Source organism: Hyla sarda, chromosome 6 (assembly GCF_029499605.1).
Source record: "Hyla sarda isolate aHylSar1 chromosome 6, aHylSar1.hap1, whole genome shotgun sequence".
Taxonomy (NCBI): domain Eukaryota; kingdom Metazoa; phylum Chordata; class Amphibia; order Anura; family Hylidae; genus Hyla; species Hyla sarda.
In genome coordinates, this window is record NC_079194.1 from 203,953,593 (window position 1) to 203,981,343 (window position 27,751).

Sequence of the window (27,751 nt, forward strand, 5' to 3'; positions counted from 1 at the left end):
CCCAGATGTCCAACCATCTAACCTACAACTCCTCTCTGGGAGACCCCAGCTGACAAGCAGCATATCTGACATCCGCTCTAACTCTGCCTCAATATGCATAAAAATGTCTTACTATTTACACAAGACAGGGGGAAGGTCCTGAAAAAACGGGGGGGGGGGGGGGGGGGGGGAACAAACAACTCAAAACAACAACATAATTCTGCCCTGGTCCCCACTAGCATGCTTGCAGCAAATACAGTCAAACATAAATCTACAGTGCACACAGTGGGAGAGAACAGCTGGCACTGCTGCTGCTTAAGCGTGCACTCACTCCCAGTAATTCCCCTCAAGCCAGAAGCTCCCGACACAGTCACCAACTGCTGCTTGTATGACGGTGGTGCTCAGCTCTATGCAGAACAAGAAACAGGATACTTGCGGGTAAAGAAACAAGCGGTACAACAGTGGTGCAGGATACGAATGAACACACACACGAGCTATGTCCGTTTCACACAAACTGTGCTTCTTCTGGCTCAAACATATGATGCATACACACTCTCTTAAATGCGATCTTGAATGAAGTCAGCTGAAGGGGGACGCCCGCGATTCTGCTGGCTACTTCACCCCGATTCTTCAGGTGAGGTCCACAATAACATAATGTGAATTCAGTGCTCAGTTGCCAAGGACATGGGCTGGAAGCGCTGCCGCCGCCGCAGCGAGGCAAACTTCGTTAGCTGACCCGTCGTAGCCTCCTCTCGTCTCCACAGCAACCCAGCTCACATGACCACAACAGCACTATGAAAAAGGGAAACACAATAAGAGAGGGTAGGTACAGTGAAACTTGTGAGTTAAATACACAATTACAGAAACATACTCATATCTATCTTGTCATTTAAACGTGCAGCACCCATTGCCCCTGTTTTGAGGATCCATCTGGTCTCGCGCTGCAGGAGGATTTTATCCCTATCTCCTATATTCAATGGGTAGCTGACAATTTAGAGGCCTGCAAATTTAAGAACCGTGAGAACACTATTATGCCCTTCCCTACATGCTGAATGAGTCTAGGGCACTCCTGTGGAAATAGATTTGAGGTGCTCCCTAATCCTGACATTGAGGTTGCGGATGGTCTTCCTTATGTAGAAACGGCCACACATGCAAGTGACTACATAAACTACAAATTTAGATTTGCAGGTTATGAAGTCCCTCACCTGCCACGTGACCCCTCCTAAAGGGATGTACTTAGCTTCGGAATTATAGGGAAATTGGTGGCATTGGGAACAGAAATCTACATAAGTCTTTTTGATCATCTATGGAGCAGCCCCTATACTAAAAGAGTGGGAGCTATAATCTGTCACCACAAAGCCCACCACCAACAAGCAGCATGGACATGGCCTTCGCAAGCCGGCTACAGAAAACTCAGCCCATAGGCGTAATCCTACTGACAAATTTATACCACCCCAGCAGGGATTGCAAATGCCTTAACTGAATCTTATGCACCCTAAGCGAAAGTGCAAACCAAGTTTGTTAGTTTGTCCTTGGACAACGTACACTGCATGCGTGTTGATCCCAATCCCCAAAAATTTAATCACCACAAAAGGTCTCTCAGTCTTTTCCAGAGCAAAGGTGCACAAATTGTCCATCACCTGGTCCATCCTATGCAACTAAACCTGACAAATGGAGAAAATCATCCAGATAGTGAACTACCGAAGCCACTTGGGTCTTGAACGTCACCACCCATTCTAAGAATGTGCCAAAAGCCCCAAAAGACATTGAGCTGCTCATTGGGAGGTAAAGATCCATGTATTAACACCTGAAAAACCAGAAGCTGTCCGGGTAGACCAGTAAAAGTCAGAATGCTACCACATTATCCGTCTTCACCATACCTCTGCACTCAGGCCTGCGCTGATTCAAAAGACAAGACCTTTGGGTCAGGGTCTATGAGTCCAAATGATGTTTACCAACATTCCAGTGGAATTGGAAAATGGTAATTCAGTCGAAACTTGTGAGATTCTTTTTTTTTTTTGGGAACCAGGTCCAAGTGGGAAATGCACAATCTACCAAGAGGATAGACATCAAAAGGACCTGCTATATGGTCCAAGGTTGCTTCTTTCATCAACATTTACATAATCACTGAAGCTTAGCAAGCGATGAGAAGAGGTTGTGCACTACCCCATTGGGACCAGCAGAGGTACAAGAAATACTAAAGCCCACAGTGAACCACTCCTACAGCAATGTTGCAGCCACCCTATTTAGGTAAGTGTTTAGAAATGGGTGCATCATTCCTCTTTAGCTCGGCCTTAGAAACCTTTTCTCTTGTTTCTTTTGAGTCCATGGGCTCCCTTGTGCCTGTAGCTTTTGAATTTACAAAAGCCCCAGTCAACTGCCCTGTTACGAATCCTGAGCCTCTGGCTGCATTACAAAAGGGCTCACTAATGCCCTTTGGGGCAGCCATAACCTTGTGTTCCTAGAAAAGCAAGGCTGCATCACCCTCTGTTGATGAAATTGCTTATGAAGGCCACTTCTCCATTCAAATTACTCCTATCTGCCTTAGTGAATTGAGGTAAAATGAAGTGCTCAGGACCCCATGTCTACTGAGTATGGTTCTTAGTGATGGGCCCTCAAGTTGGAAAACCCAACTTTTACCTACTCAGTTGGGTAATGGCCAAATTAAATGAAAAAGGAAAAGCATCACCCTTGGATTTGTAAGATGGACAAATATTTGCTATGGCTATGGATAGTCCAAGCATATATGATATTACATGGCAAGTACACTCAATGGCTGTTTGCTTTGGTTTACATAAGAGATGGCATTCTAGGAAGAATATCCTTCTATATGATCGCTGTACAATATACCCTGAGAGAATATATAATATGGGTAGGTGATGTTCTGATGGGATATACCCCTTTGGGGGCTTGAATAGAACTCAGCTGGGCACAACCTAAATCCAGAAAGGGAAAGACCAGAAGTCCATTCTTTCCCTAATATAATAGTAGCAATACGAGACTAGCTTCTGGCAATGTTTTGAAAAAATCATTAATGATAAACGAATTCAAGCATTTCTGGGAAAGACAAAAATTTTCACAAACGATGAAACATGGGGCAAACTGATTTTACATTTGGTCATTTTTGGGCCCTTATTAATCTGTGCCAAATGATAAATTCAGTATATTTCATCACTACGGTTTTTATCTACCAAAATGTCCATGTTTAGTCTTTTTACCCAATCACTCTGCTAAAATGTAATCCATTGGACTTTTGTTTTATTAAGAGGAATGTAGCTTTTCATTAGTGGACAATTCAGCCACATTTTCCATATAATATCCCTAATGATAACCTGAAGCTTTTGGTGACCTTTGTTGCTAATGCACTAATGTGTTAATACCTGTTTCTTTAATCTGGACCTTCCATCTGTTGTCTGGGCAACCTTCATACATTGCTTTAGGCCTTCAGGCAGGTAGACAGTTCAAACACTGCCTACAGTTCACCACAGTTGTAGTGTGTAATGGGTAATGAATGTCTTTTCTAACAGGTAATAATATCCTTTACCTTTTACTACCGTATAGTGCAGTAAATGTATATCAGTTATACTCGGGATGTATGAAAAAATAAATGAATAAATAAACAATTAAGAAAAAAAAACATTGAGCTAATGCAGCCAACATTAGCTTAAGCACCAAGTATTTCTATAATTTCTAGGCTTTCCCTATAAAATGGCCCTCAATAACTATAGACAGAGAAATAACACAAGACGTAAGAGTCTCCTTGCTCAAGACTTCAATTAGCCATAGAGTTGACTAAAAGGGGTTGTCCAAGTTGTGCAAGCAATAAAAAATGGATTTTTATTTTCTCCAATTTTTTTTTAATAGACAACACAGTGCTGCATAAGAAAAATAATATATAAAAGTGGACTTACATACAAGTTACTAGGCCTTCCTGATCGGGTGCAGGCACACCCCTTAGTGACTATAGGTTGCATTTTCCATTGGTCTCAGTGCACAACGACAGGCCGATATCCTGTAACTTTTCCTGACCTTCAAAGCATTACGATGATCTGATGAAGGTCATTCCAACTTAAACGTTATGTGGTTCTGCAATTAATAGATTGCTAATAAAGTCTACACATATCTTTCTCTTTAAGTAGTGTGCCATTTTATACACTTGAGCAGGCAGTAGTATACAGTGTCTGCAAATGGTGGAGTCATGAAAAGTCATCTAAATCTTCCTGTCAGCTCCATTCACTTTTTTCCCTAAACTACACTGACATTTAAGGAGCAGGAGAAGCCTTGGTGGTAGATTACCGTATATACTGGAGTTTAAGCCCAGTTTTTCAGCACGATTTTTCGTGCTGAAAACACCCCCCTCGGCTTATACTCGAGTGAACTCTCCGCCCTCAGTGGTCTTCAACCTGCGGACCTCCAGATGTTTCAAAACTACAATTCCTAAAAAGCCCGGGCAGCCATCGGCTGTCCGGGCTTGCTGGGAGTTGTAGTTTTGAAACCTCTTGAGGTCCGCAGGTTGAAGACCACTGCGCCTTCAACATCATCCAGCCCCCCCTCTCACCCCCTTTAGTTCTGTACTCACCTCCGCTCGGCGGGACGTTAGGGTGCGCTGGTCCGGTGCTGCAGGACTGTCCGGTGGGGAGCCTCTTCTCCGCGCTTCTGGCCCGACCCCGGAATAGTCACGTTGCCTTGATGACGACGCAGACAGAGGGACGTTCATTACCAACGTCCCTCTGCGTCATCGTCAAGGCAACGCCTCTATTCTGGGCGCGGAGAAGAGGCCCCCTGGTGAAGATGGCAGCCCGGAACCACTATCCCACCGGACGACCTCCCCACCTGACAGTCCTGCAGCACAGGACCAGCGCACCCTAACGTCCCGCCGAGCGGAGGTGAGTACAGAACTAAAGGGGGTGAGGGGGGGGGGGCTGGATGATGTTGAAGGCCGCAGTGGTCTTCAAGCTGCGGACCTCAAGAGGTTTCAAAACTACAACTCCCAGCAAGCACGGACAGCCAATGGCTGCCCAGGCTTGCTGGGAGTTGTAGTTTTGAAACATCTGGAGGTCCGCAGGTTGAAGACCACTGTATCAGCATTGACAAGCGGTGATGATGAAGAGGGGGGGGGCTGATGACATGTGGTGATGATGACAAGGGGATGATGAAGGGGGGGGGGTGTGGGCTGATGACAAGGGGATGATGAAGGGGGTGATGAAGGGGGGGGTGGGATGATGACAAGAGGATGATGAAGGGGGGGTGTGGGATGATGACAAGGGGATGATGAAGAGGGGGTGTGGGATGATGACAAGGGGATGATGAAGGGGGGGTGTGGGATGATGACAAGGGGATGATGAAGGGGGGGTGTGGGATGAGGACAAAGGGATGATGAAGGGGGTGTATGGGATGATGACAAGGGGATGATGAAGGGGGGGTGTGGGATGATGACAAGGGGATGATGACAGTCGGTGATGATGACAGGCGGTGATGATGAAGGGGGGATGATGATGAGGGTGTTAATGACGGGGTCTGGATGATGACAGGGGGGATGATGTATTTCCCACCCTAGGCTTATACTCGAGTCAATAACTTTTCCTGGGATTTTGGGGTGAAATTAGGGGCCTCGGCTTATATTCAGGTCGGCTTATACTCGAGTATATACGGTATATCAAGTGCATATAGGTACACGGAGAAGTACATTGGGGTAGGCCCTAGTCTTGACATGTCATTGTTTGTTACTATGGTAACAGATGTAAGTGTCCTGAAAACTATTAGTTGCTAACATGGTTATCGTCCACTTAGAATGTTATGGCTACATTTAACCATTTTTTATTAAAATTTTATTAAATATTTTATTTTCAATTTTCAACATTTACATAACAAGACGAACAAGCAAGCACAAAAGACATAGAAAACCCTCCCCCTCCCAGCCTAGCACAACACTACCTTTCTTAGCTCAGGATTAACCCCTTAAGGACCAAGCCCATTTTCAAATAACGACCAGGCCAATTTTATTTTTGCATTTTTCGTTTTTTCCTCCTCGCCTTCTAAAATCCATAACTCTTTTATATTTCCATCTACAGACCCATATAAGGGCTTGTTTTTTTGCGTGACCAATTGTACTTTGTAATGAAACCTCTCATTTTACCATAAAATGTACGACGAACCCAAATAAATATTTTTTTAGGGAGGAAATTTTAATGAAAACTACAATTTTGCACATTTTGGAGGGTTTCGTTTTCACACTGTACAATTTACGGTAAAAATGACATGTGTTCTTTATTCTGTGGGTCAATACGATTAAAATGATACCCATGGCTAGATACTTTTATATTTTTGTACAAAATAGGTAATCTAAAAACGCCCTATTTTGACCACCTATAACTTTTTCATTTTTCTGTATATAGGGCGGTATGTGTTCCGGCGCCGATAGCCAGGGGGAGAGAAGCGGCGCCGACAGCCAGGGGGAGAGAAGGGGCAGCGGCACCCATTGCCGGTGCCGCTGCCCCGTTGCCTCCCCCCATCCCCGGTGGCATAATTACCTGAGTCGGGTCCGCGCTGCTGCAGGCCTCCGGCGTGCGTCCCTGGCGTCGTTGCTATGCGCTGAACGGCGCGGCGCATGACGTCAGTGCGCCGCGCCATGCATAGCAATGACGCAGGGGACGCATGCCGGAGGCCTGCAGCAGCGCGGACCCGACTCAGGTAATTATGCCACCGGGGATGGGGGGAGGCAACGGGGCAGCGGCGCCGGCAATGGTTGCCGCTGCCCCTTCTCTCCCCCTGGCTGTCGGCGCCGCTTCTCTCCCCCTGGGTATCGGCGCCGGCACCGATAGTCAGGGGAACAGAACGGGCAGCGGCACCGATAGCCAGGGGGTGAGAAGGGCCGACAGCAGCGCTCTAGACCCCAGGAAAGGCAGGGGGAGAGAAGCGGGCAGCGACGGCCTCTCTCCCCCTGCCTTTCCTGGGGGTATATCGGGGTATACACGCGCGCACACACACACCCTCATTTTACCATGGATATTAGGGTAAAAAATTTGTTTTACCCAAATATCCTTGGTAAAATGAGGGTGCGTGTTATAGGCCGGTGCGTGGCAAGATCTGAATAAAATCAGCTATTAAATAGGGCATGTTCTTACATAATAGATAGCCCCACATCATGGAATAATGATAAGCAAAACTACATGTACAAATCATAATGGTGACCAAAATCCCAGTGTGTTTTTCCGGGCTTCTTTCAGGGGTGCCTTAGGAAAAATCTCCATAGTTATAGCAACCCACAAAATTATTTACAAATAATTTACTCATTTATACCGTATGGGGAAGGCCATTAAACTGATTTTTTTTAAAATATTATGCTTGACTGTTTTTTTGGAATGAAAACGTCACAATTTTCTAACTTGATTATTCAAGTGATAGAGCTTTGTGAGAGCTTTTATTTTGTTGTTGAATGAATTGAGCTTTTCATTGATAACAATTGCTTTTTATTCTGTTTTATGTGTAGCTGGACGAACAAAAAAAAAAAATATTCTAGCCTTTGAAAAAATATATTTTCATGATTAAATAAGTCAATTTATAGGTGCATTGGTGATCCCAATTTTGTATTCTGTGCTATATGAGAGATGAAATCTGGTGAGATTCTTAGGTCTAGTGCAGACTGAGTAATTTCAGACATAATTTACACAGATTTTGAGGCTGATTCCTCCTCAAACTTAGTGTAAATTTCAACTGGAATTAGTGGTATTTTTGCGATTTTGTTCACATAGAATAATTTTTATGTAGACATTTCCACCGTGGATCCAAATTCCATTAAAACAATGAACATGTCAATTCTTGAGGCGTAATCCACAAATAAAATCCCATGAAGTCAATGGGACATTGTTTTCTCACTTCAAATTCTACTCCAAATAAGCACCAATTCTGCTTGCTATTTCCCTCAGTGTGCAAATGCCCTTATTCTCTTGGAGGCTTCTAGACTGAAGACTTAAGGGGTGATTATCGCCTGAGCAGGCCTGTGGAATAGGAATAGGGCCATCGGTCACACATCTCCCCATATGAAAGACTTCATGAATGATCCAACAATCGTTCATGTGGCCCTACCCACCTCCTGCTTGAGCTGCGTAATATGCTCTTAAAAGAACTAAATCTACAGTGCTTGTTTACAGGGTTTATCTGCTAGACTAGGACATCTGCTAGGGAAGGAATCAGCTGCTTGTAAATGGTTTATCTAAGTTTCTCAAACACTTAGTCAGCCCGCAGCAGAAACAGCACACTGAGCAGTAAGTCATACCAGTGAGGCTAGGTTTCCACACAGGCTTTTTTCTGGTGTTTTTTGGAAAACTACCACTGCAGTTTTTGAGCCAAGGCCAGAAGATTATTGAAAAGGAATGGGAAATATAAAGGAAAGCCTTACACTTTTCCTTCCAGCTCAACCCACTTCTGGCTTTGGCTCAAAAACTGCAGTGGTAGTTTTCCAGAAAAAAAGACAAAGCCTGTGTGGAAACCTAGCCTTAGGCATACCACTCTGAGCAGTTAGTTTGCCTTTGTTGCTGCCACAGTATTTTTTCAGCTTTTCCTCTTGCTCTTGTTACTCCATAATACTTAGGACTCCCCCATCTTACATTGCTGCTCATATAATGCTATTAAACATGACGTAACAAAGTAACACATGTGCTCCCCTGCTCTCCCCCACCCAACTCTTCCAGTTTTGAACCAGAAGGCCTGTCAGAGTTGTCAAGATCATGATCTTTCTCTGGTGGGGACTCTAGTCTTTCTTTCTTAAGGGGCCAGTGCTTTTTTTTTTAACTAAATTACTAAATGATTGTTGTTTTCCCAGTTTAAAGGGATTATCCAGCACAGCACCACACCTGTCCTCATGTTGTGTGAGGTATTACGTCTTGGCTTCTTTCAATTCAATGGAACTGAGCTGTAATACCACACTCAGAATCTGAGGACGCTCAACATCTGAGGACAGATGTGCTGTTTTTGGGAAAAAAAAGTTCTGTTTTTCTACATCTGGATAACTCCTTTAAATGTATTTGTATGTATGTATATGTTATGAAAGGACGTGTCCGGCACTCAAGGCATACGGATAAAACAAAGCTTGCTTTATTAAAGACATCTGTGTCAAGACTTTAATAAAGCAAGCTTTGTTTTATCCATACACCTTGAGTACCGGAAACATCTTTCATACGCTAGTGCTGAGAAGCTGAGGGCGGGATCAGCGGGTCCGCAGCCCAGGTGAACTGGAGATTAGGAGCAGGGGTGAGCGGACACAACAAACATATTACTGGGTATGTATATGTTAGTCTAACATGAATTCATGAGGTTTGCCAGGAGTTGATGCGAGATGATAGATAAAGATGCAGCTTAAAGGGGTATTGCAGGATCTAACATTTTATATCCTATCCAAAAGATAGGGGATAAGATGTCTGATCGCGGGGGCCCGCCGCTGGAAACCCCTACAATCTCCCTGCAGCACCCACAGGGAGATCGCGGGGGGTTCCAGCGGCGGGCCCCCTGCGATCAGACATGCGGGGCTACGTCTCCAGTTTCGGAAAAGCTCTAGTTTCCGGGACTGGATGGAGACGTGATGTAACGCCCCGCTCCCCTCGTGACGTCACATCACGCCCCCCTCCATTCATGTCTATGGGAGGGGGCGTATAGGCTATTAACCCCCTCCCATAGACTTGAATCAAAGGGGCGGGGCGTGATGTCACGAGGGGGCGTGCTGTCACGTCTCCAGTCCCGGAAACTGGAGGTTTCTGAAACTGGAGACGCAGCCCTGCATACAGTGCGGTGCTGCAGGGAGATTGCGGGGGGTCCCAGTGGTGCCCCCCCGATCATACATCTTATCCCCTCTCCTTTGGAGAGGGGATGAAATGTTAGATCCTGGAATACCCTTTTAATTTTGGCCTCTTCCTGTTCAATGCCATAAATTTATGTCACATGAGCCATATAGTTTCCATAGACTGACCTAGTGAATGTCATAGTCATGGTGTTTTATATAGTCATCCAGCTATAATATCTGATACCAGAGAGAAAAAAAAACTGGTAAAATAGCTAGTAAAGCAAAAAATAAAAATGTGGGTTTCATGTGACATGAAAGGGAACCTGTTATCACTTTATAGCTCGTTGCTCCGCCAGTCTTGATTGATAGATCTCTCTGGGTATAGGTAGAGATGGGTATAGGAAGAGGGACCATCCTGGTGACTTATAGTTCAGGCAGCATAAAAGTGATGACAGGTTCCCTTTAGAAATGATGAAACCTAATGTAACCTTAAATCCGTAAGTCGATGGTATTGACATTGACTTATTTGAATCACATTTTTAAAACATAGATTTCTCACTTGTCTACTTATTTAACACATTCACATGGCACATCAAAATCTGGATTCATTGGATCTATATTAAACTACTTTTAATTATTTGGGATGTGGCGGTATGTTCTTAATTTTTTTCTGTGCTTAGTTTTCTTAGCTTTTGTAGATAAGTGTTTTATTTGTTTTTACTGTAAATTCAGCTGCCTATACTATCATTTTCTTTTTTTACCTTAGTTATTTGATATTGATGGAGACGGCAGCATCACAGAGAATGAATTTAGTTCCCTGTTACGATCTTCACTGGGTGTCCCAGACCTTGATGTTTCCAAACTTTTCCAGGATATGGATGCTGATGAATCAGGAAAGATCTGTTATGGTAAGATCGCCCAGAAATACAGACCTAATACAGTACATGCTTATATATCTATGTGACTTCTAGAAATTGGATGGACCCTGACCCAAGCACAATGACTCAGACTGCAGAATGGAATACACTGAAATAAAAACACTGGGAGTCATTCAAATTTTAATGAAAATATCTGGAGAATGTGCCGCAAGACTGTCCTTCCATTAGACTTGGCCTAGTTATCATATTTACAAAAAAAGACATAATGAAAATTCAATAAATGCATTAGTATACTATGTTCCCATTGGTGTTCTGTTATATTACAATAAAGTTCCAGAACCCCAACAAAACAAAATTATCAGTCAATGTGATTGATTGGAATCTGCTTGAAATGTTATTTGCTGGCCGTGTTTTCATTATGAATAGCAATGCTGCAATTTTTCTGCAGCAGAAAATTCACATCATTTTCCCAGGGAAATCTGTGAAAGAAAATCCACACCAAACTGTGCTGATTATTTTCTGCAGATTTGTGCAAAAAATCAATATGGTGAAAATTTGCAATTGAAGATTTATGGGATTACCGTATATACTCGAGTATAAGCCGAGTTTTTCAGCACGATTTTTCGTGCTGAAAACACCCCCCTCGGCTTATACTCGAGTGAACTCTCCACCCGCAGTGGTCTTCAACCTGTGGACCTCCAGAGGTTTCAAAACTACAACTCCCAGCAAGCCCGGACAGCCATCGTCTGTCCGGGCTTGCTGGGAGTTGTAGTTTTGAAACCTCCGGAGGTCCGCAGGTTGAAGACCACTGCAGCCTTCGACATCATCCAGCCCCCTCTCACCCCCCCTTTAGTTCTGTACAGTACTCACCTCCGCTCGGCGCTGGTCCGGTCCTGCAGGGCTGTTCGGTGGGGAGGTCGTCCGGTGGGATAGTGGTTCCGGGCTGCTATCTTCACCGGGGAGGCCTCTTCTAAGCGCTTCGGGCCCGGCCTCAGAATAGTCACGTTGCCTTGACAAAGACGCAGAGGTGCGTTCATTGCCAACGTACTTCTGCGTCGTTGTCAAGGCAACGCCTCTATTCCGGGCCGGAAGCGCGGAGAAGAGGCGCCCCCGGTGAAGATAGCAGCCTGGAACCACTATCCCACCGGACCACCTCCTCACCGGACAGCCCTGCAGGACCGGACCAGCGCCGAGCGGAGGTGAGTACTCAGAACTAAAGGGGGTGAGAGGGGGCTGGATGATGTTGAAGGCCGCAGTGATCTTCAACCTGCGGACCTCCGGAGGTTTCAAAACTACAACTCCCAGCAAGCCCAGACAGCCGATGGCTGCCCGGGCTTGCTGGGAGTTGTAGTTTTGAAACCTCTGGAGGTCCGCAGGTTGAAGACCACTGAGGGCGGATGATGAGAAGAGGATGATGAAGGGGGGGTGTGGGATGATGACAAGAGGATGATGAAGGGGGGGGGGGGATGATGAAGGGGGGTGTGTGGGATGATGACAAGGGGATGATGAAGGGGGGTGGGGATGATGACAAGGGGATGATGAAGGGGGGATGTGTGGGATGATGACAAGGGGATGATGAAGGGGGGATGTGTGGGATGATGACAAGGGGATGATGAAGGGGGGATGTGTGGGATGATAACAAGGGGATGATGAAGGGGGGATGTGTGGGATGATGACAAGGGGATGATGAAGGGGGGATGTGTGGGATGATGACAAGGGGATGATGACAGGTGATGATGATGAGGGTCTGGATGATGACAGGCGGTGATGATGATGAAGATGTTAATGACGGGTCTGGATGATGACAGGGGGGGATGATGTATTTCCCACCCTAGGCTTATACTCGAGTCAATAACTTTTCCTGGGATTTTGGGTTGAAATTAGGGGTCTCGGCTTATACTCGGGTCGGCTTATACTCGAGTATATACGGTATATTATATGATATAGGGATTCTTGTGTATAAGATGATATTTTACCCACAGAAATGATGAGAGGTGTGTGAAAAAACTCAATTTCCACTTGTTTTTTATCTGGCCCAAGGAAAAAACGCCAGAAAAAAACGCCTCTGCATTTTCCTGTTGCATTTTTTGGCCCCTTTGACGTTTTCTTCAAAACTTGTTGAGTTCCAAAAAAAAAAAAAGAAAAAAAAAAAGGATGCAGTAGTGATGAAAAAAAATTTATTTAACAAAATTTTTATAAATTTTTAAACAGGGATCAATTTATGTAGCGGGCAATAATAAAAATGTAGTGTGTGTGTATGTGTTTTTCACTTTTTTTCCTTTATTTTTTCAATTTTTTTGGTAGTACTACTACTCCCAGCATGGAACACACTGTTCCATGATGGAAGTACTAGTTCCTGTACTAATAGACAGATTGCCCCGGGTGTCACTCCTGACTTGGCTGGCTTTATACAGCACTCGCATCTCTGCACTGTACTCGGGGCCGGCCAGTGATGTGAATAGAAATTCACCTCTCAGCAGGAAATATGAATGAGTGAGTACAGAGCAGAGATGCAAGTGCAGGAGAAAGCCGCTCCGCATCTCAGGGATGAAGGATGATAGCAGCCGGTGTCAGGAGTGACACCAGCTGTGATCTGTCCTTAACTGCAGGTACTACTGCTCCAAACATGGAGCACACTCTGCTCCATGCTGGGAACTGTAGTACCTGCATTAATAGACAGATTGACGAGTGACACCTGCTGTGATCCTCCTGTATAATGTATAGATGCGGGCGGCTGCTCTTCTCTGGTCCCATGTACTAACGTATTTATACACCTAAATATATTTTCCGCAGAGAGTTGTGATTGACTGGAACTATCTGGCCAATCACAGCTCTCTGCGGGAAATGTGAATAAGTGTATATATGCGGCAGTGCAGGGGACCATAGAAGAGCGGCTGGCCGCCCACATCTATACATTATACAGGAGGATCGCAATGGGTGTCAGAAGTGACACCCAGGGCTATCTGTCAAATAGTACAGGTGCTACTACTCCCATCATGGAACAGTGTGTTCCATGCTGGGAGTAGTAGTACTACCTAAAAAATGTTTTAAAAAATTAGAAAAAAAATTAGAAAAACACACACACTACAATTTTTTTTTTAATATTAACGTTTTATTAATTTTATTCAAAGTACAAAGTTCAAGTAAAGTACAAAAACACCATCATTAAACAGGCATCGTAAGAGTCGATAGGGTACACACATATGATGCGTACCATCACTATATAAAGTCAGGTATACACACTACATTTTTATTATTGTTGGCTACATTTTTAGTTCCCTGCCCGCCCACATAAATTGATCCCTGTTTAAAAATGTATAACAATTTCGTTATAAAAAAGATACATTTTGTTAAATACAATTTTTTCCATCACTACTGTATCTTTTTTATTATTATTATTTTTTTTCCATATTTTATTTTTTAAACAATAAATTTACAATAATACAAAAGTGTTTCATTTACAAATTCATAGATTATTATTTTTTTAATGATACCCTACGAACTTTTATTAAAAAAGGTATATCCATAACTTTTTTGGATTGCTAAAAAAACGCCATAGACTCCACATGCTGCAACTTTGCAAAACCGCCAAGAAGCTTAAAAATGCCCAAAAAGAGTGAAGAAACGCCAAAAGGATAAAAAAAAAACACCAAACTGAAAAATGCCAAGTGGAAAAAGAATTTAGCGATTTTATTCATTAATTTACAGCTAAAATTGGGGCCCGTTTTTGGTGTTTTTTTTGGGGTGAAAAACGCACAAAAACAATCAAGTGGAAACTTAGCCTAACTGTTTTGGATGGGGATTTGGCATTAGGAACTTATTTCTATAAACTCAAAATGATCTAATAGGGCATTTGCATTTCTTTCATCTAAAAGAAAATTAGCGTATTTGCATTAACTAAACCAGATAAATGTTACATCAGTTAGTTTGCTCACCGGTACAGGTAACTTTACTATAAAAGATGAAGATAAGAAAGTATTTTTAATTCAGTCTACTATGGAATAAACCATATTTATTTGCTATATTTATATTGGAGACCGTAATGATATGTAAATTCTTAATTGTTAATTTTTATTTTGTTTTTGTTTTTTGTAGAGGAGTTCAAAAACTTTTTTCTCAATCATCCAGAATATGCAAAATTATTCACAACTTACCTTGACCACCAGAAATATTACTTGCATGTACTGCAGCAGGAGGAGGAGGAAGATAAGATTTTAGAACAATCCATAGGTGAAAATCAAGACATCAACAGCAGCACAGAGGAAGCTCTTAGCTCATCAGACAAAAAAGAAGACTGAATGAAACAAGGATTTTTAAAAGTTTAGTTCCTATGTGCAAGTTTGCATAGGGCTTTTCCATAGTGTTATGTTTGGGGACATTTACTAAGTGCTGCGCCCATTTTCAGTTAGCTGGATTTACTAAGAGCTTTATTAAATCCAGCAGCTCTGTGCCTAGAGTAAAAATGTACACCAGCTCGGAGCTGGTGTAGATTTCTGAAATTTGTGTTGTCGTACATATGGCATAAAGTTGCATGTGCATAGGGCGTGTCTCCTGTGTGCCCCTTAACACGTCGACATGCATTCCTCCAGGCTCCTCAAAAGTCAATTCAAAATTCAAAAGTCAAATTTTTGTGCAAATTTTTTTTTTTTTTTTTGCTATTTGGAAAAACCTAGGTGAAATTAGTCATCTTCACAAGGCTGTTTGATGTTTCCATTTCCTGAACCATTTCATAAATGTGGAAATCCACAATTCTTTTTCTGATCTCTTGACTCATTTCTTTAGATTTTTTAAGATATCAGACAAATGGTCATTTAGGCCTTAGTAGGCTATAAAGGGAAGCGGACATTCCATTCTTGCTGCCTGAACCATGTAGCATGGTTCTCCCCTGTGGCTTCTACCTGCCTTACAGACCTTTATTGATAGATCTATCAATAATTGCTAGCAGGCCAGGCAGAAACCAACAGAGACCACCTTTGTGAATAAATCATGTATCAAATATTGTCTCAAGTACATCTACAATTAACTCATATGACGTCAACTAGCAACCAAAAAATTCTACAACCATAACAATATTTTCTGGATTTTTCAAAGCCACAGTCAACTTGGTCTATGCCAACTTCTGACCCAATGACATTTTGAAAAAAAGTTATTTAAAATTAAATGTAAACATATGCAATCTTTTGAGGGGATAGATATGAGTTTTAATGACTTCAGCCTAAGTGTATGTAAATGTATGACTTCATCTGTAGATGGATGGCATTTCCTTTGAATGGCTTGAAGGGAAAATATGTCACCAATTCTGAATTTTTTTTTACATGATTCTAATACATCTAAAGTTTTAAATAAACCACTTTGTATGTGGTCTAAACTAAACAATGCTTACTATTTTGTGTCTTCAGCTCTTATGCAGATCTATGGGTCACCATGGTAACAAGCTACAAACAGACTCCATATGGTCTGATTCTGCAGTAATACTACATTGTTCTTTATGTACTTTAAAGGAAATCTGTCATCAGTTATACCTGCACTAACCTGTCGGTACCGACAGGTAGTGCAGGTGACACTGATGGCAACGGTGCTTACCTTGTCCTGTTCCGTGCAGGGGATCTCCGGTAATCTTCTCCGTTAGCTCCAGCTCCGGGTACCCAGCTTGGGGCACGGGCGGAGCTTAGTTACATCACCGCTGCTGTTCCCAGGACCCAGCAGAGAGCAGCAGCAGTGACATCACTAAGCTCTGCCCATGCCTTAAGCCCTGCTGCTCCTTGCTGGGTCCTGGGTCCTGAGAACAGCAGCGATGATGTAACTAAGCTCCGCCCATGCCCCAAGCTCGCTTTGCCAAGCTGGAGCTAATGAGGAGATTACCAGAGATCCCCTGCACAGAACGGGACAAGGTAAGTACCGTTGCCATCAGTGTCACCTGCACTACCTGTCAGTACCGACAGGTTAGTGCAGGTGACACTGGTGACAGATTTCCTTTAAATGTACTTTATTAAGAAGAATGGGGCAAATAGAAAGGAATATGACCACATGAGTAGACTACTCAGGTTTTGTTGTTTGTTACCTTTAAGACAGATAGATCTACATACGAGTTGTAGAAAAAAAAATGGTTGCAAAGAACAATCCAGTCTTTCAGCACAATGTCACCTTTAAATATTGCCTTTCCTTTTTACTGGATGTTGACCCTAGCACAGTATTTCATGTTTTAAAATTAAAAGGGAATAAAAGGTGTAAGTAAAACAAAAGTATTTACATTGTTATATAGATGTTATCTATTATATGTTGTGTAGAAGTATAGCTTTCCTTTAATATAATTTTTCATGGTGCAAAGGTCCAATGTCTCCCATATCTGCCATCAATATAAAAAATAATATATATTGAAGCTGTGAATATTTACTTGCAATACTAATTATCTACACCAGTGATTTAATTGACTCACAACCGCTCCTTCGGTCTCATATATTAACTCTTATTATTATTTTTATTACAATGCTAATTTATGTTTATGGCATTTTTTATTTTATTTTATATACACTTGTTTATATACTTTATACTACTTATGCCCCATAAAAAAAAAAAAAAAAAAAATTTAAATTTTTGTACAGTACTTTGGTTTGTATCTTTTGGGGACTGTATAGTGAAATTGTCCATAAACAATTTCACTGCCTACTGAAATAACCTGAAAAGTAATAATGAATAAAAGCTTACTGAAAATTAACTCTCAAAAATCAGACACTGATTTTGAATTGTGGTTCAACAGAATCATTTAAACAAAATAATTAAACTGACCTGGAAAAAAATGATGTTACCCCTAGAAAAGATAGGAAAAATTATGACAATAGAGAAATGTTACACTTAAATGTGTCCTATAATTAGTGTCACCGGTGTCTCCAGTCTGCTTATTTATAGGGTAAAAAGTAGTCACTGTGCTGGTTGGTATCATGGTGTGTACCACATTCAACATGGACCACAGAAAGCCAAGAGAGTTGTTTCAGAAGATTAAAAAGAAAATTATAGACAAGCATGTTAAAGATAGGGGCAATAAGACCATCTCCAAGCAGCTTGATGTTCATGGGACTCCAGCTTCCTTTGAAAGATGTTCTACTTTGTCACTTTCAAACCTAGCATTGCAATGCAACAGTGCTAACCACTATCTATGGGAAAGCCAGAGATACATAAATACAGTGCTCGTGTATCTCCAGCTTTCTCATACAGAAGCATAAAGAGGGCTTGTCGACCCCCTTTCTGTGTACAAGGAGACCCTGGGGCATCGTGAAGGAGATCACATGAGTGGTCATAGGAGTTGACCCCCTGTGCACATGCCAATAGACACTTATTCCTGTGGATAGTAGATAATGAGCCTCATTTACTAAGAGTGTCGGGTTTTTACTAGTGGGAAATATTGTTTCAGACTTGCAGGATTTCTCTCTATTTACTATTAGGAAAAGTTTTCCTAATAGTAAAGTTTTACTATTCGGGAACATTTTCTGACCAGCTTTTTCTAGGGGGATATTTCCAGCCATTTATCCACAAGATTTTCTGTTAATTCAATAGTAAATAGGTCACGTTGTGAAACCACGCCCCTTTTTTGTTCAACCACGCCCCATTTGTGACAGACCCCACCCCTTTTTGGCTTTTCACAGTGCAATGTCGGGTTTGTCGGATTTTCCAGGCACACACTGTCACACACTGGCGCAGACATGTCGCAGATACTCTGTGCTAAAATAACAAGACAAAAACTGGTTTGTTTCAGCTTAGTAAATGAGGCCCAATATAGTAGACAAGAAGTAAAATGTGAGACTACCCCTTTAAAAAGTAAGCTCCTATGTCTGTGTAGGGGATTTTGTGTTCTATTTCGCACAAAAAGGAGCTCTGACAGCTAGAAAATATTATAAAATTATAAGAAAGTGCAACTGTCATGTAGAATAGGCTTGTGAAGCTGTATACTGAGTGCACTATGGATTCACAAGCCTATTCTAGCCATTCCTCTACTGAAAAAGAAGGCTGCAGTTTGCATACAATAAACAGCTTTGTAATTCTGTCAATGAGATGTCCAGACAGTTGGAGAGGTGGCGCACAGTGTCCACAATGCTCTGGGTCCGGGACCGCACCGCCTCTCTCTGACTACATCACTCTATTGACACACAGGACTCCCTTGCCTACAGCGACTACGACTATGTGAACTTCTCTTGTGCTCATAAATAACAGTACAGTGTTGCCAAAAAGAGGCGGTGCTGCTCCAGAGCAGAGCAGACTCCAGACTCCGCCTCTCTGACTCCTGGATGGGATTACAAAACTGTTTATTGTAAGTACACAGCAGCTTTCTTTTTTTATTTTATTTTTTTTAGCAAAGATATGCCTTGAATAGGCTTGTAAAACCCTAGTGCACTGTGCTTGCAGCTTTACAATTCTATTCTACATGACCAGGGCCGGATTAAGAGCATCATGGGCCTGGTGCTGAGGATTTTGTTGGGCCTACAAGTGTCCGTGACCCAACAGCTGGGTTGCAGTGCAACTCCATTTACTTACATTATGTGCGACACGTACGACAAACATGACATAGGTAGGTAGCCAGGTAAGTAGCTTGCTAGTTGGATTGTTAGCTAACTAGGTAGATAGCCAGATAGCTAAGTAGAAGCAAGGTAGAGTAGCACATCTGAACAGCGTCAGCCCAATCACAGCCCTGGTCGCTGGCGGCAGTAACCGACATAAATAGAAAGCGGCCCACAGCACTCCAATATAAGGTGAAAAGCAGTGTAGTTTATTTCCTCATATGTGGCAAGCAACGTTTCGACTGTCTGCACAGTCTTTATCAAGCATACAAAAGTGACCAGAGTACTAGTATTTATGTGTGAACACACACCCAAAATCAATGACAGGGTAATTATAGCAAATCAAAGTGAAAGGGTTAAAAAAAAAACACTGATCCAGTGTAAAAAAATGTTATACACATACAGTGATCCCTCAACTTACAATGGCCTCAACATACAATAGTTTCAGCATACAATGGTCTTTTCTGGACCATTGTAACTTGAAACCAGACTCAACATACAATGCTACAGACAGTCCAGACCTGTGAAACGTGTCTATAGCTGGAAGAACCGACCAATCAGAATGGGCATTCACTGGTAAAACCCCTGTATTACTGAAGTGCATGCACTGACGACTGGCTGTCTGGTAGCGCCCCCCTACAGTACAGGAAGGTACTACATGTTCTGTACTACTCTTTACCTGTACCAGTCAAAGCGGTCTATAATAGCTGAACTATGATAAGCAAATATGGCATTCAGGAGTATGAAAAAGCTAGGTGAGAAATTGTCATCTAACTTTTCTGGGCTCCTGAATGGCATATTTGCTTATCATGGTTGAGCTATTATAGACAGCTTTGATTATATGTTATAGGCAAATCTGTCTATAATAGCTGAACTATTATAAGCAGATATGCCATTCACGAACCCAGAAAAGCTAGGTGACAATGTTTCACCTAGCTTTTTCATACTTCTGAGTGGCTTATCTTCTTATAATAGCTCAGATCCTATAAGCAGACCTGCCATTCAGGAGCATGGAAAAGCTAGGTGAGACATTGTCACCTAGCTTTTCTGTGCACCTGAATGGCAGGTCAGTTCATGCCTGGTGGACTAGTGATACCTTTGGGGAAACTCCTGGGGCAGAGAGTAATGTGTGCCAGCGGCAGGACCTCAGGCAGGTGGCAGCTGGCCGAACAGGGGGAGGAGTCTCATACGCTACCCTGATGTCATGTGGGGCACGCAGGTCAGCAGGTTACACAGCCACATCACCAGGGCTGCCATTAGAAATTTTGGGGCCCCTTACACACTGTGGCACACGCTAGATTTTATCTTAGTATCGGGCTTAGAAACATAAAATAATATTGCAACTCCATATTATTTCTGCAATGACTAAATAATACCGCCATACTGTAAGGAAATAAAAGCCACTATACACAGACCAGTATTACTAATAACACCACAATACAAGGGATGTATAAATCCGCCACACCATGACCACTACCATTACCACTGACTAACACTGCTATATTGTTATTGAATAAAAACCAGTACAGTATACAAAAGATCAATAACCCCTACACAGGAATAGATTTGAGCTGTACACAGGGGCTGCAGACCATATAGGTTATTATAGTTATATACTCACAGGGGTGTCTACTCTGTTTGGAGTCGTTCACTTTTCTCTTTCTTCTCCGTCTGTCCTGGGTCATCATGAAGATTTCTCCGGATCACAACTCATCTTCTCCGAATCTGCCAGAGAAACATTTTAGGCTTCTCGCTACAGCAAAGTCCTCAACTCTATACAAACCCCCTATATCTATTACATTGGCCCATATAGTAGTCCCTTCTGTGCCCTGTATAGTATTAGGCCCCAACATTGTCCTCATACATTATAATGCCCCCTCTCATTGCCCCTATATAATATAATGTCCCTGTACATTGCCCTCATATATAGTAATGACCTCTCACATTGCCCCCATATATAGCAACGTCCCCGTACACATCCCCCATACATAATGCCCCCTCACATTGACCCCATATATATTAATGCCTCCTAACATTACCCCCATAGATTATAATGTCCCCTCAGTTGGTCCCCATATATAGTAATGCCCCCTCACATTGCCCCATATAGAGTAATGCCCCCTCACATGACCCCCCATATAGAGTAATGCCCTCTCACATTGACCCATATATAGTAACGCCCTCTCACATTGCCCCCATATATAATAATGCCCCCTCACATTGCCCCATATACAGTAATGCCCTCTCACATTGCCCCCATATATAATAATGCCCCCCTCACATTGACCCATATATAGTTATGCCCTCTCACATGCCCCCCACACATGATAATGCCCCCTCACATGTCCCCCACATATAATAATGCCCCCTCACATGTCCCCCATATATAATAATGCCCCCTCACATGGCCCCCATATATAATAATGCCCCGTCACATGGCCCCCAAATATAATAATGCCTCCTCACATGGCCCCCACATATAATAATGCCCCCTCACATGGCCCCCACATATATTAATGCCCCCTCACATTGCCCCCATATATAATAATGCCCCCTCACATTGCCCCATATACAGTAATGCCCTCTCACATGGCCCCCAAATATAATAATGCCTCCTCACATGGCCCCCACATATAATAATGCCCCCTCACATGGCCCCCTCACATATTAATGCCCCCTCACATGCTCCCCACACATATTAATGCCCCCTCACATGGCCCCCTCACATATTAATGCCCCCTCACATGGCCCCCTCACATATTAATGCCCCCTCACATGGTGCCCTCACATATTAATGCCCCCTCACATATTAATGCCCCCTCACATGGCCCCCACACATATCAATGCCCCCTCACATGGCCCCCACACATATTAATGCCCCCTCACATGGCCCCCACACATATTAATGCCCCCTCACATGGCCCCCTCACATATTAATGCCCCCTCACATGGCCCCCTCACATATTAATGCCCCCTCACATGGCCCCCTCACATATTAATGCCCCCTCACATATTAATGCCCCCTCACATGGCCCCCACACATATCAATGCCCCCTCACATGGCCCCCACACATATTAATGCTCCCTCACATGGCCCCCACACATATTAATGCCCCCTCACATGGCCCCCACACATTAATGCCCCCTCACATGGTCCCCTCACATATTTATGCCCCCCTCACACATTAATGCCCCCTCTCATATTAATGCCCCCTCACATATTAAAGACCCTTCACATGGCCCCCACACATATTAATGCCCCCTCACATGTCCCCCACACATATTAATGCCCCCTCACTTGCACAAGGCCCCCTCACATATTAATGCCCCCTCACACGGCCCCTCACATATTAATGCCCCCTCACATGGCCCCCTCCCATATTAATGCCCCCTCACATGGCCCCCTCACATATTAATGCCCCCTCACATATTAATGCCCCCTCACATGGCCCCCACACATATTAATGCCCCCTCACATGGCCCCCACACATATTAATGCCCCCTCACATGGTCCCCTCACATATTAATGCCCCCTCACATGGCGCCCTCACATATTAATGCCCCTTCACATATTAATGCCCCCTCACATGGCCCCCACACATATTAATGCCCCCCTCACATGGCCCCCACACATATTAATGCCCCCTCACATGGCCCCCACACATATTAATGCCCCCTCACACGGCCCCCCACACATATTAATGCCCCCACACATATTAATGCCCCCTCACATGGCCCCCACACATATTAATGTCCCCTCACATGGTCCCCTCACATATTAATGCCCACTAACATATTAATGCCCACTCACATATTAATGCCCCCTCACATATTAATTCCACCTCACATGGTCCCCACACATATTAATGCCCCCTCACATGGCCCCCACACATATTAATGCCCCCTCACATGGCCCCCTCACATATTAATGCCCCCTCACATATATATATATATATATATATATATATATATATATATATATATATAGTAATGCCCCCCTCACAATGCCCCATATATGGAGCTCATGTGAGGGGGCATTACTTATATGGGGGCATTACTATATATGGGGGCCATGTGAGGGGCATTTTTATGTATGGAAGGCATGTGAGGGGGCATTACTTATTATTATTTTGCCCCATATAAGTAATGCCCCCTCACTTTGCGCCCATATAAATAATGCCCCCCTCACTTTGCCCCCATATAAGTAATGCCCCCGTCACTTTGCCCCATATAAGTAATGCCCCCTCACATAATAATGCCCCCAGGAAAAAACAATAACACCACTAACCTTTGCCTCGTTCCCCTGCAGCTCTTGTTCTCTTCTCTCCTGTGCTGACAGCCTCCGCAGAGCCGCTGCCGCACAGGAAGCCCGGGATGGAGTGACAAGACGGAGCCACCGGCTCCTTCCTGTTACGTCAGTTGCTGCACCGAGCACACGCTCAACGCTGTGTGCGACTTAAAGGCGCACTCAGTGTTAAAAGCTGCGGTCGCTCGGAGATTCGGGACAGGTGTCCCGGATCCGCTGGCATCCCGGGTCCCTTCACCTGCTGGCCCAGTCGCAGGGGGAACGATAGGGCCCACAGGTGAAGGGTCCGGTTATGCACATAAGGGACCGTGCTAGCACCGGTCCCAGCATGTTGCAGCCCTAGGTCTGTGCGGCTGTTTGTGCGGGCCGCCCGGCCTATTTTAACGCAGGGGCCTGGAGCTGCCGCTCCATCCACCCCTACGTTAATCTGGCCCTACATGACAGTTGCACTTCAAGAAAATAATGAGCACGGAATCTTGAATATGTTTAGATTAGAAAATAAAAACAGGTTTTGGGTCTGGTGTGGTATTGCCCCCCTCCCTCAGCTAATCCGCAGCTTTAGTGGGGGCTGAGTAGGCAATACCATGTGCAAACCCCAAACCTAGATGTGCAGGGGACCGGAGCTCTGAGAGAATGGTAGAGGTAGGGGAGTGAGAAAGGTCAGTATAAGTTTTATTTTTGCCTTAAGCATCTGCTTGAGCACCATTATAAAACATTATTCCCTGGGATAACCCTTTAAAAAGTTACAGTAAGAGATGTGCTTAGTAGAGTGTATGTAACTGTGCGACACAGAAAACCTCTCCTACAAAGCTTGATTTCAGTCTCTTCCTGTCCTAACAGTAACCATAAGAGTCAAATCCATTTTTTTGTTTGAGAAACCATGTTCACCTTTAACCAAACGTGTGCAGCCAAGCTTTGTATTTCCCAGTCTCTTTAAAGCGATGTTTAGCAGAGCGCAGGATTGATACTTCTCGTGTAGATCAATATATGGCCTAAAGCATAACATGGTCTTGGATAAATACATTTGTAACTCTTTATTTATTTTGTATTGATTCTGTCCCTTAAAATGCACACATCTTCTCTTGATTATACAGAATAATTTAACCCTTCAATTGCTTAAGTGACGCTACAATGAAAATTTTTAAATTCCACAAACAGTATATAAACATATCCCTTCAGAAAGTATACATTGTACAGTGAATTATTATTATTGTTTTTAATACATATATTTTTAAATATATTTTTTATATCTTTTTTTTATATATATTTATATATGATATATTTTTAGACATTTTACTCTCATTAGATCGTAAACACAAATTCAGTATTGCAATTTTTCAGCTTTAGGTAAGACCAACCTATGTCCTTATGTCCGGTGATCTAGCTTAGTTGCCATTTAGCACAGTTGCAGTGCCCCCCCCCCCCCCCCCAAAAAAAAAAAACACATTGCACACAGCCAATGCAGCAACTGAGGGTACCTACACTTCTAGACCTGAAATATGTTACTCCAATAAAACCACAATTGGCAAAAAGATAAATATCAACATAATTTTAGTGGTTGTATTCTGAGCAGAAACTGGTTACCACAAGGGTCTATTCTGGGCACTACTGGACATAGGAGAAGGTTTCATAGGTAAGGTTTGACTGAAGACATAAAAGTATTCACTAGTGTAGATTTTGCTGGAGGTATCTGTAATATGTGTAATATGAAAAATGATTTATCTTTACTAGATTAGTGGTCAAACATTGAAAATTGAAGTTCAATGTTTCCAAATGAACAATAATTCACTTGGGGAGGAAAGAATCCTCTGAGTATTGCACTGACAGTCCTGTATTAGTCAGGACTTCAGAATAGAAGGCTTTAGGGGTAGTCATTTCTGACAGAGTCAAAAGAGTTGCACAAAGTGCCTATATGGTTCCATTTAGTGTACCTAATATATATTTCCTCACGTCTTACAGATTGTAGGAACCGGCCTCTTTCTCCCTTGCGAAGTTTGCCAATGTCTGCAGTAAAGGTTGGTCAAGTGCACCTTCCCCTCATGTCAACCTCTGGGTAATTAATGGGTCCCATTGTCCATATATAGACAGGATGTATATTAATAGATGCAAGTATATTTTAGTCCACTACGGATGGTAGGTAAATGAAGTTCCAAGATTTCCTGGAAATTACCCAGTTGACTTGATTCACAATTTTTCATTTACTTTTTCTCTTGACTTAACTTATGGTATGGATCTAAATATCCATACAGTGATCCCTCAACTTACAATGGCCTCAAAATACAATAGTTTCAACATACAATGGTCCTTTCTGGACCATTGTAACTTGAAACCAGACTCAACATACAATGCTACAGACAGTCCAGATCTGTGAAACATGTCAATACCCGGAAGAACTGACCAATCAGAATTTTTTACTGGTAAAACCCGTGTATTACTGAAGTGCATGCACTGACTGGCTGGTAGCGCCCCCTACAGTACAGGGAGGTATTACATATTCTGTACTAATCTTTACCTGTGCCACGGTTAGCTGCTCCTTTGGACACCAGGTGAGATCGGCTCCATGTTACTTTTTTAGGACATTGGCGGAGAATTATCAAAACCTGTGCAAAGGAAAAGTTGCCCAGTTGCCCATAGCAACCAATCAGCTCGCTTCTTTCATTTTTAACAAGCCCACTGCAAAATGAAAGAAGCAATCTGATTGGTTGCTATGGGCAACTGGACTTTTTCTTTGCACAGGTTTTGATAAATCTCCCCCATTGTGTATTCTGTACATAACCCTGAAGAAGCTCCTGTCCTCTACATAGACCAGCATTTCCCAGCCGAAGGCTGTCCGGGCATGCTGGGAGTTGTAGTTTTGCAACAGCTGGAGACACCCTAGTTGGGAAACACTGACAGACAGTGATTTACAGCTCCCAGCAGATCTTTCTTACTTTTATATGTACTATCTTGCTTTATTTATATTAGTTATCTACTTATTTTTCTTTAATCCTCACCTTTTCCTATTTCTGGATGACATTTTGGTGGCTTCAGAACCAATTACCAGGTTTCCATAGAGTTCTGGTCTCAACATACAATGGTTTCAACATACAATGGTCATCCTGGAACCAATTAATATTGTAACTTTAGGGACCACTGTATTTTATGACTGAATAGCTACAAAAAAGTTTTGATGTAACTTCTCCAATTATATTTTAGCACATCGGCCTGTTCCATCTCTCCTGTCCAGACCACAATTTCACTATCAGCTGCTGTCAGACTTTAAGTTACCTTAAAAGCATTCTGCTTCATTTCATCTTCCCATCCTTCTCTTTACTGCTCCTTATTTGTGACCTTCCAGCTTATCAGCATGTCTTTATTGAATTTTGGCCCGTGTGGTCACCTTAGATCAATTATACCTTCTCTGCTTTTTTTCTAAACCATAATATGCCGGTTACAGCGTCGCCTGCGGCCCAGCTTGTCTTGATGCTTCCTAAGTAATTGCAGAACTTAATTAAATTTCTCCTTGTCACAACCGAGCTAAACGAATATAATTCCTTTATGTTAAGGGCAATAATTCAATAGTCCATATTAAAATATAAGTGAGATTGATTTGTGACAAACACTTATTGTCATAACTTTCAAAACACTTTAGGTTTATTGTGTGTATTTAGCATGTGTGTGGAAATTTTACATCCACCTTTCTGATGGACAGTTTCTGTCGCTTCTTATCTGTTGGAAAACGTAAATAAATAAAAGCTGCTAATATTAAAAACATTGCAAACAAGTTTGAAGAAATGAAAACTATTATTGAAAAGCAACAAAATGATATGAAGCACAGGCTATGTATACAGTATGTGATAGCCATAAGCAGGCTGTTATCAATTACTATAGCTAAAGAGACAGAGTAAGCAGATGCAGTAACTATTTATGTTCCTGTATTATGCCTCTGAAGCACCAGTTCTCCCATTTTGACCCTAAAGCACATTGGCCCATAGTTATCAAACTGTGTGAGAGAAAAAGTGGAGGGATTTTCCCACAGCAACCAATCACAGTTCAGCTAACGAGCTGTGGTAAAGTGAAAGCTGAGCTGTGATTGGTTGCTGTGGGAAAATCCCTCCACTTTTTCTCTCACACAGTTTGATAAATCTGGGTCATTGTTAATTACAAGGATGTTCATTAAAATGGCAATACCGATAACGATTGAAAAGTTGAACTGCCTCTTTCTTTATATATGGGATTCTGGATTATGATTCCTAAATTTTGCTTTATACAAATCTCAAAGCCA

General features: G+C 42.8%; 2 protein-coding genes and 1 long non-coding RNA gene across 12 annotated transcripts in view; 2 read left to right on the forward strand and 1 right to left on the reverse strand.

Moving 5' to 3' along the window:
- Positions 1 to 16,200, forward strand: part of LPCAT2 (lysophosphatidylcholine acyltransferase 2) — a 92,818-nt gene extending 76,618 nt beyond the window's left edge. For 4 of the 8 annotated variants that reach the window (XM_056526314.1, XM_056526312.1, XM_056526313.1 and 1 more), the window contains exons 13-14: positions 10,521 to 10,662; positions 14,728 to 16,200. In XM_056526314.1, the coding sequence (XP_056382289.1) occupies positions 10,521 to 10,662; positions 14,728 to 14,930 (345 nt within the window). In that variant the 3' untranslated portion in view covers positions 14,931 to 16,200. The remainder of the gene's footprint in view (positions 1 to 10,520; positions 10,663 to 14,727) is intronic. The other 4 variants (XM_056526310.1, XM_056526308.1, XM_056526309.1 and 1 more) reach the window with 1 other exon arrangement.
- On the reverse strand, positions 685 to 27,007 carry LOC130276648 (uncharacterized). Of its 2 annotated transcripts, none has more exons than XR_008845201.1 (4): positions 26,755 to 27,007; positions 10,516 to 10,635; positions 3,891 to 4,065; positions 685 to 771 (listed from the first exon to the last, which is right to left on the reverse strand). It is a non-coding gene; the product is annotated as an uncharacterized LOC130276648 (long non-coding RNA). The 2 variants fall into 2 exon arrangements; XR_008845200.1 differs by lacking the exon at positions 26,755 to 27,007 and adding an exon at positions 16,216 to 16,321.
- SLC6A2 (solute carrier family 6 member 2) overlaps positions 16,236 to 27,751 on the forward strand; it is a 183,779-nt gene continuing 172,263 nt past the window's right edge. Inside the window, exons 1-2 of one of the 2 annotated variants that reach the window (XM_056526304.1) lie at positions 16,236 to 16,523; positions 25,447 to 25,502. The gene's annotated coding sequence lies outside the window, so the exon portion shown is untranslated. Of the gene's footprint in view, positions 16,524 to 20,377; positions 20,401 to 25,446; positions 25,503 to 27,751 lie in introns of those variants that run through there. The other variant, XM_056526303.1, reaches the window with a different exon arrangement.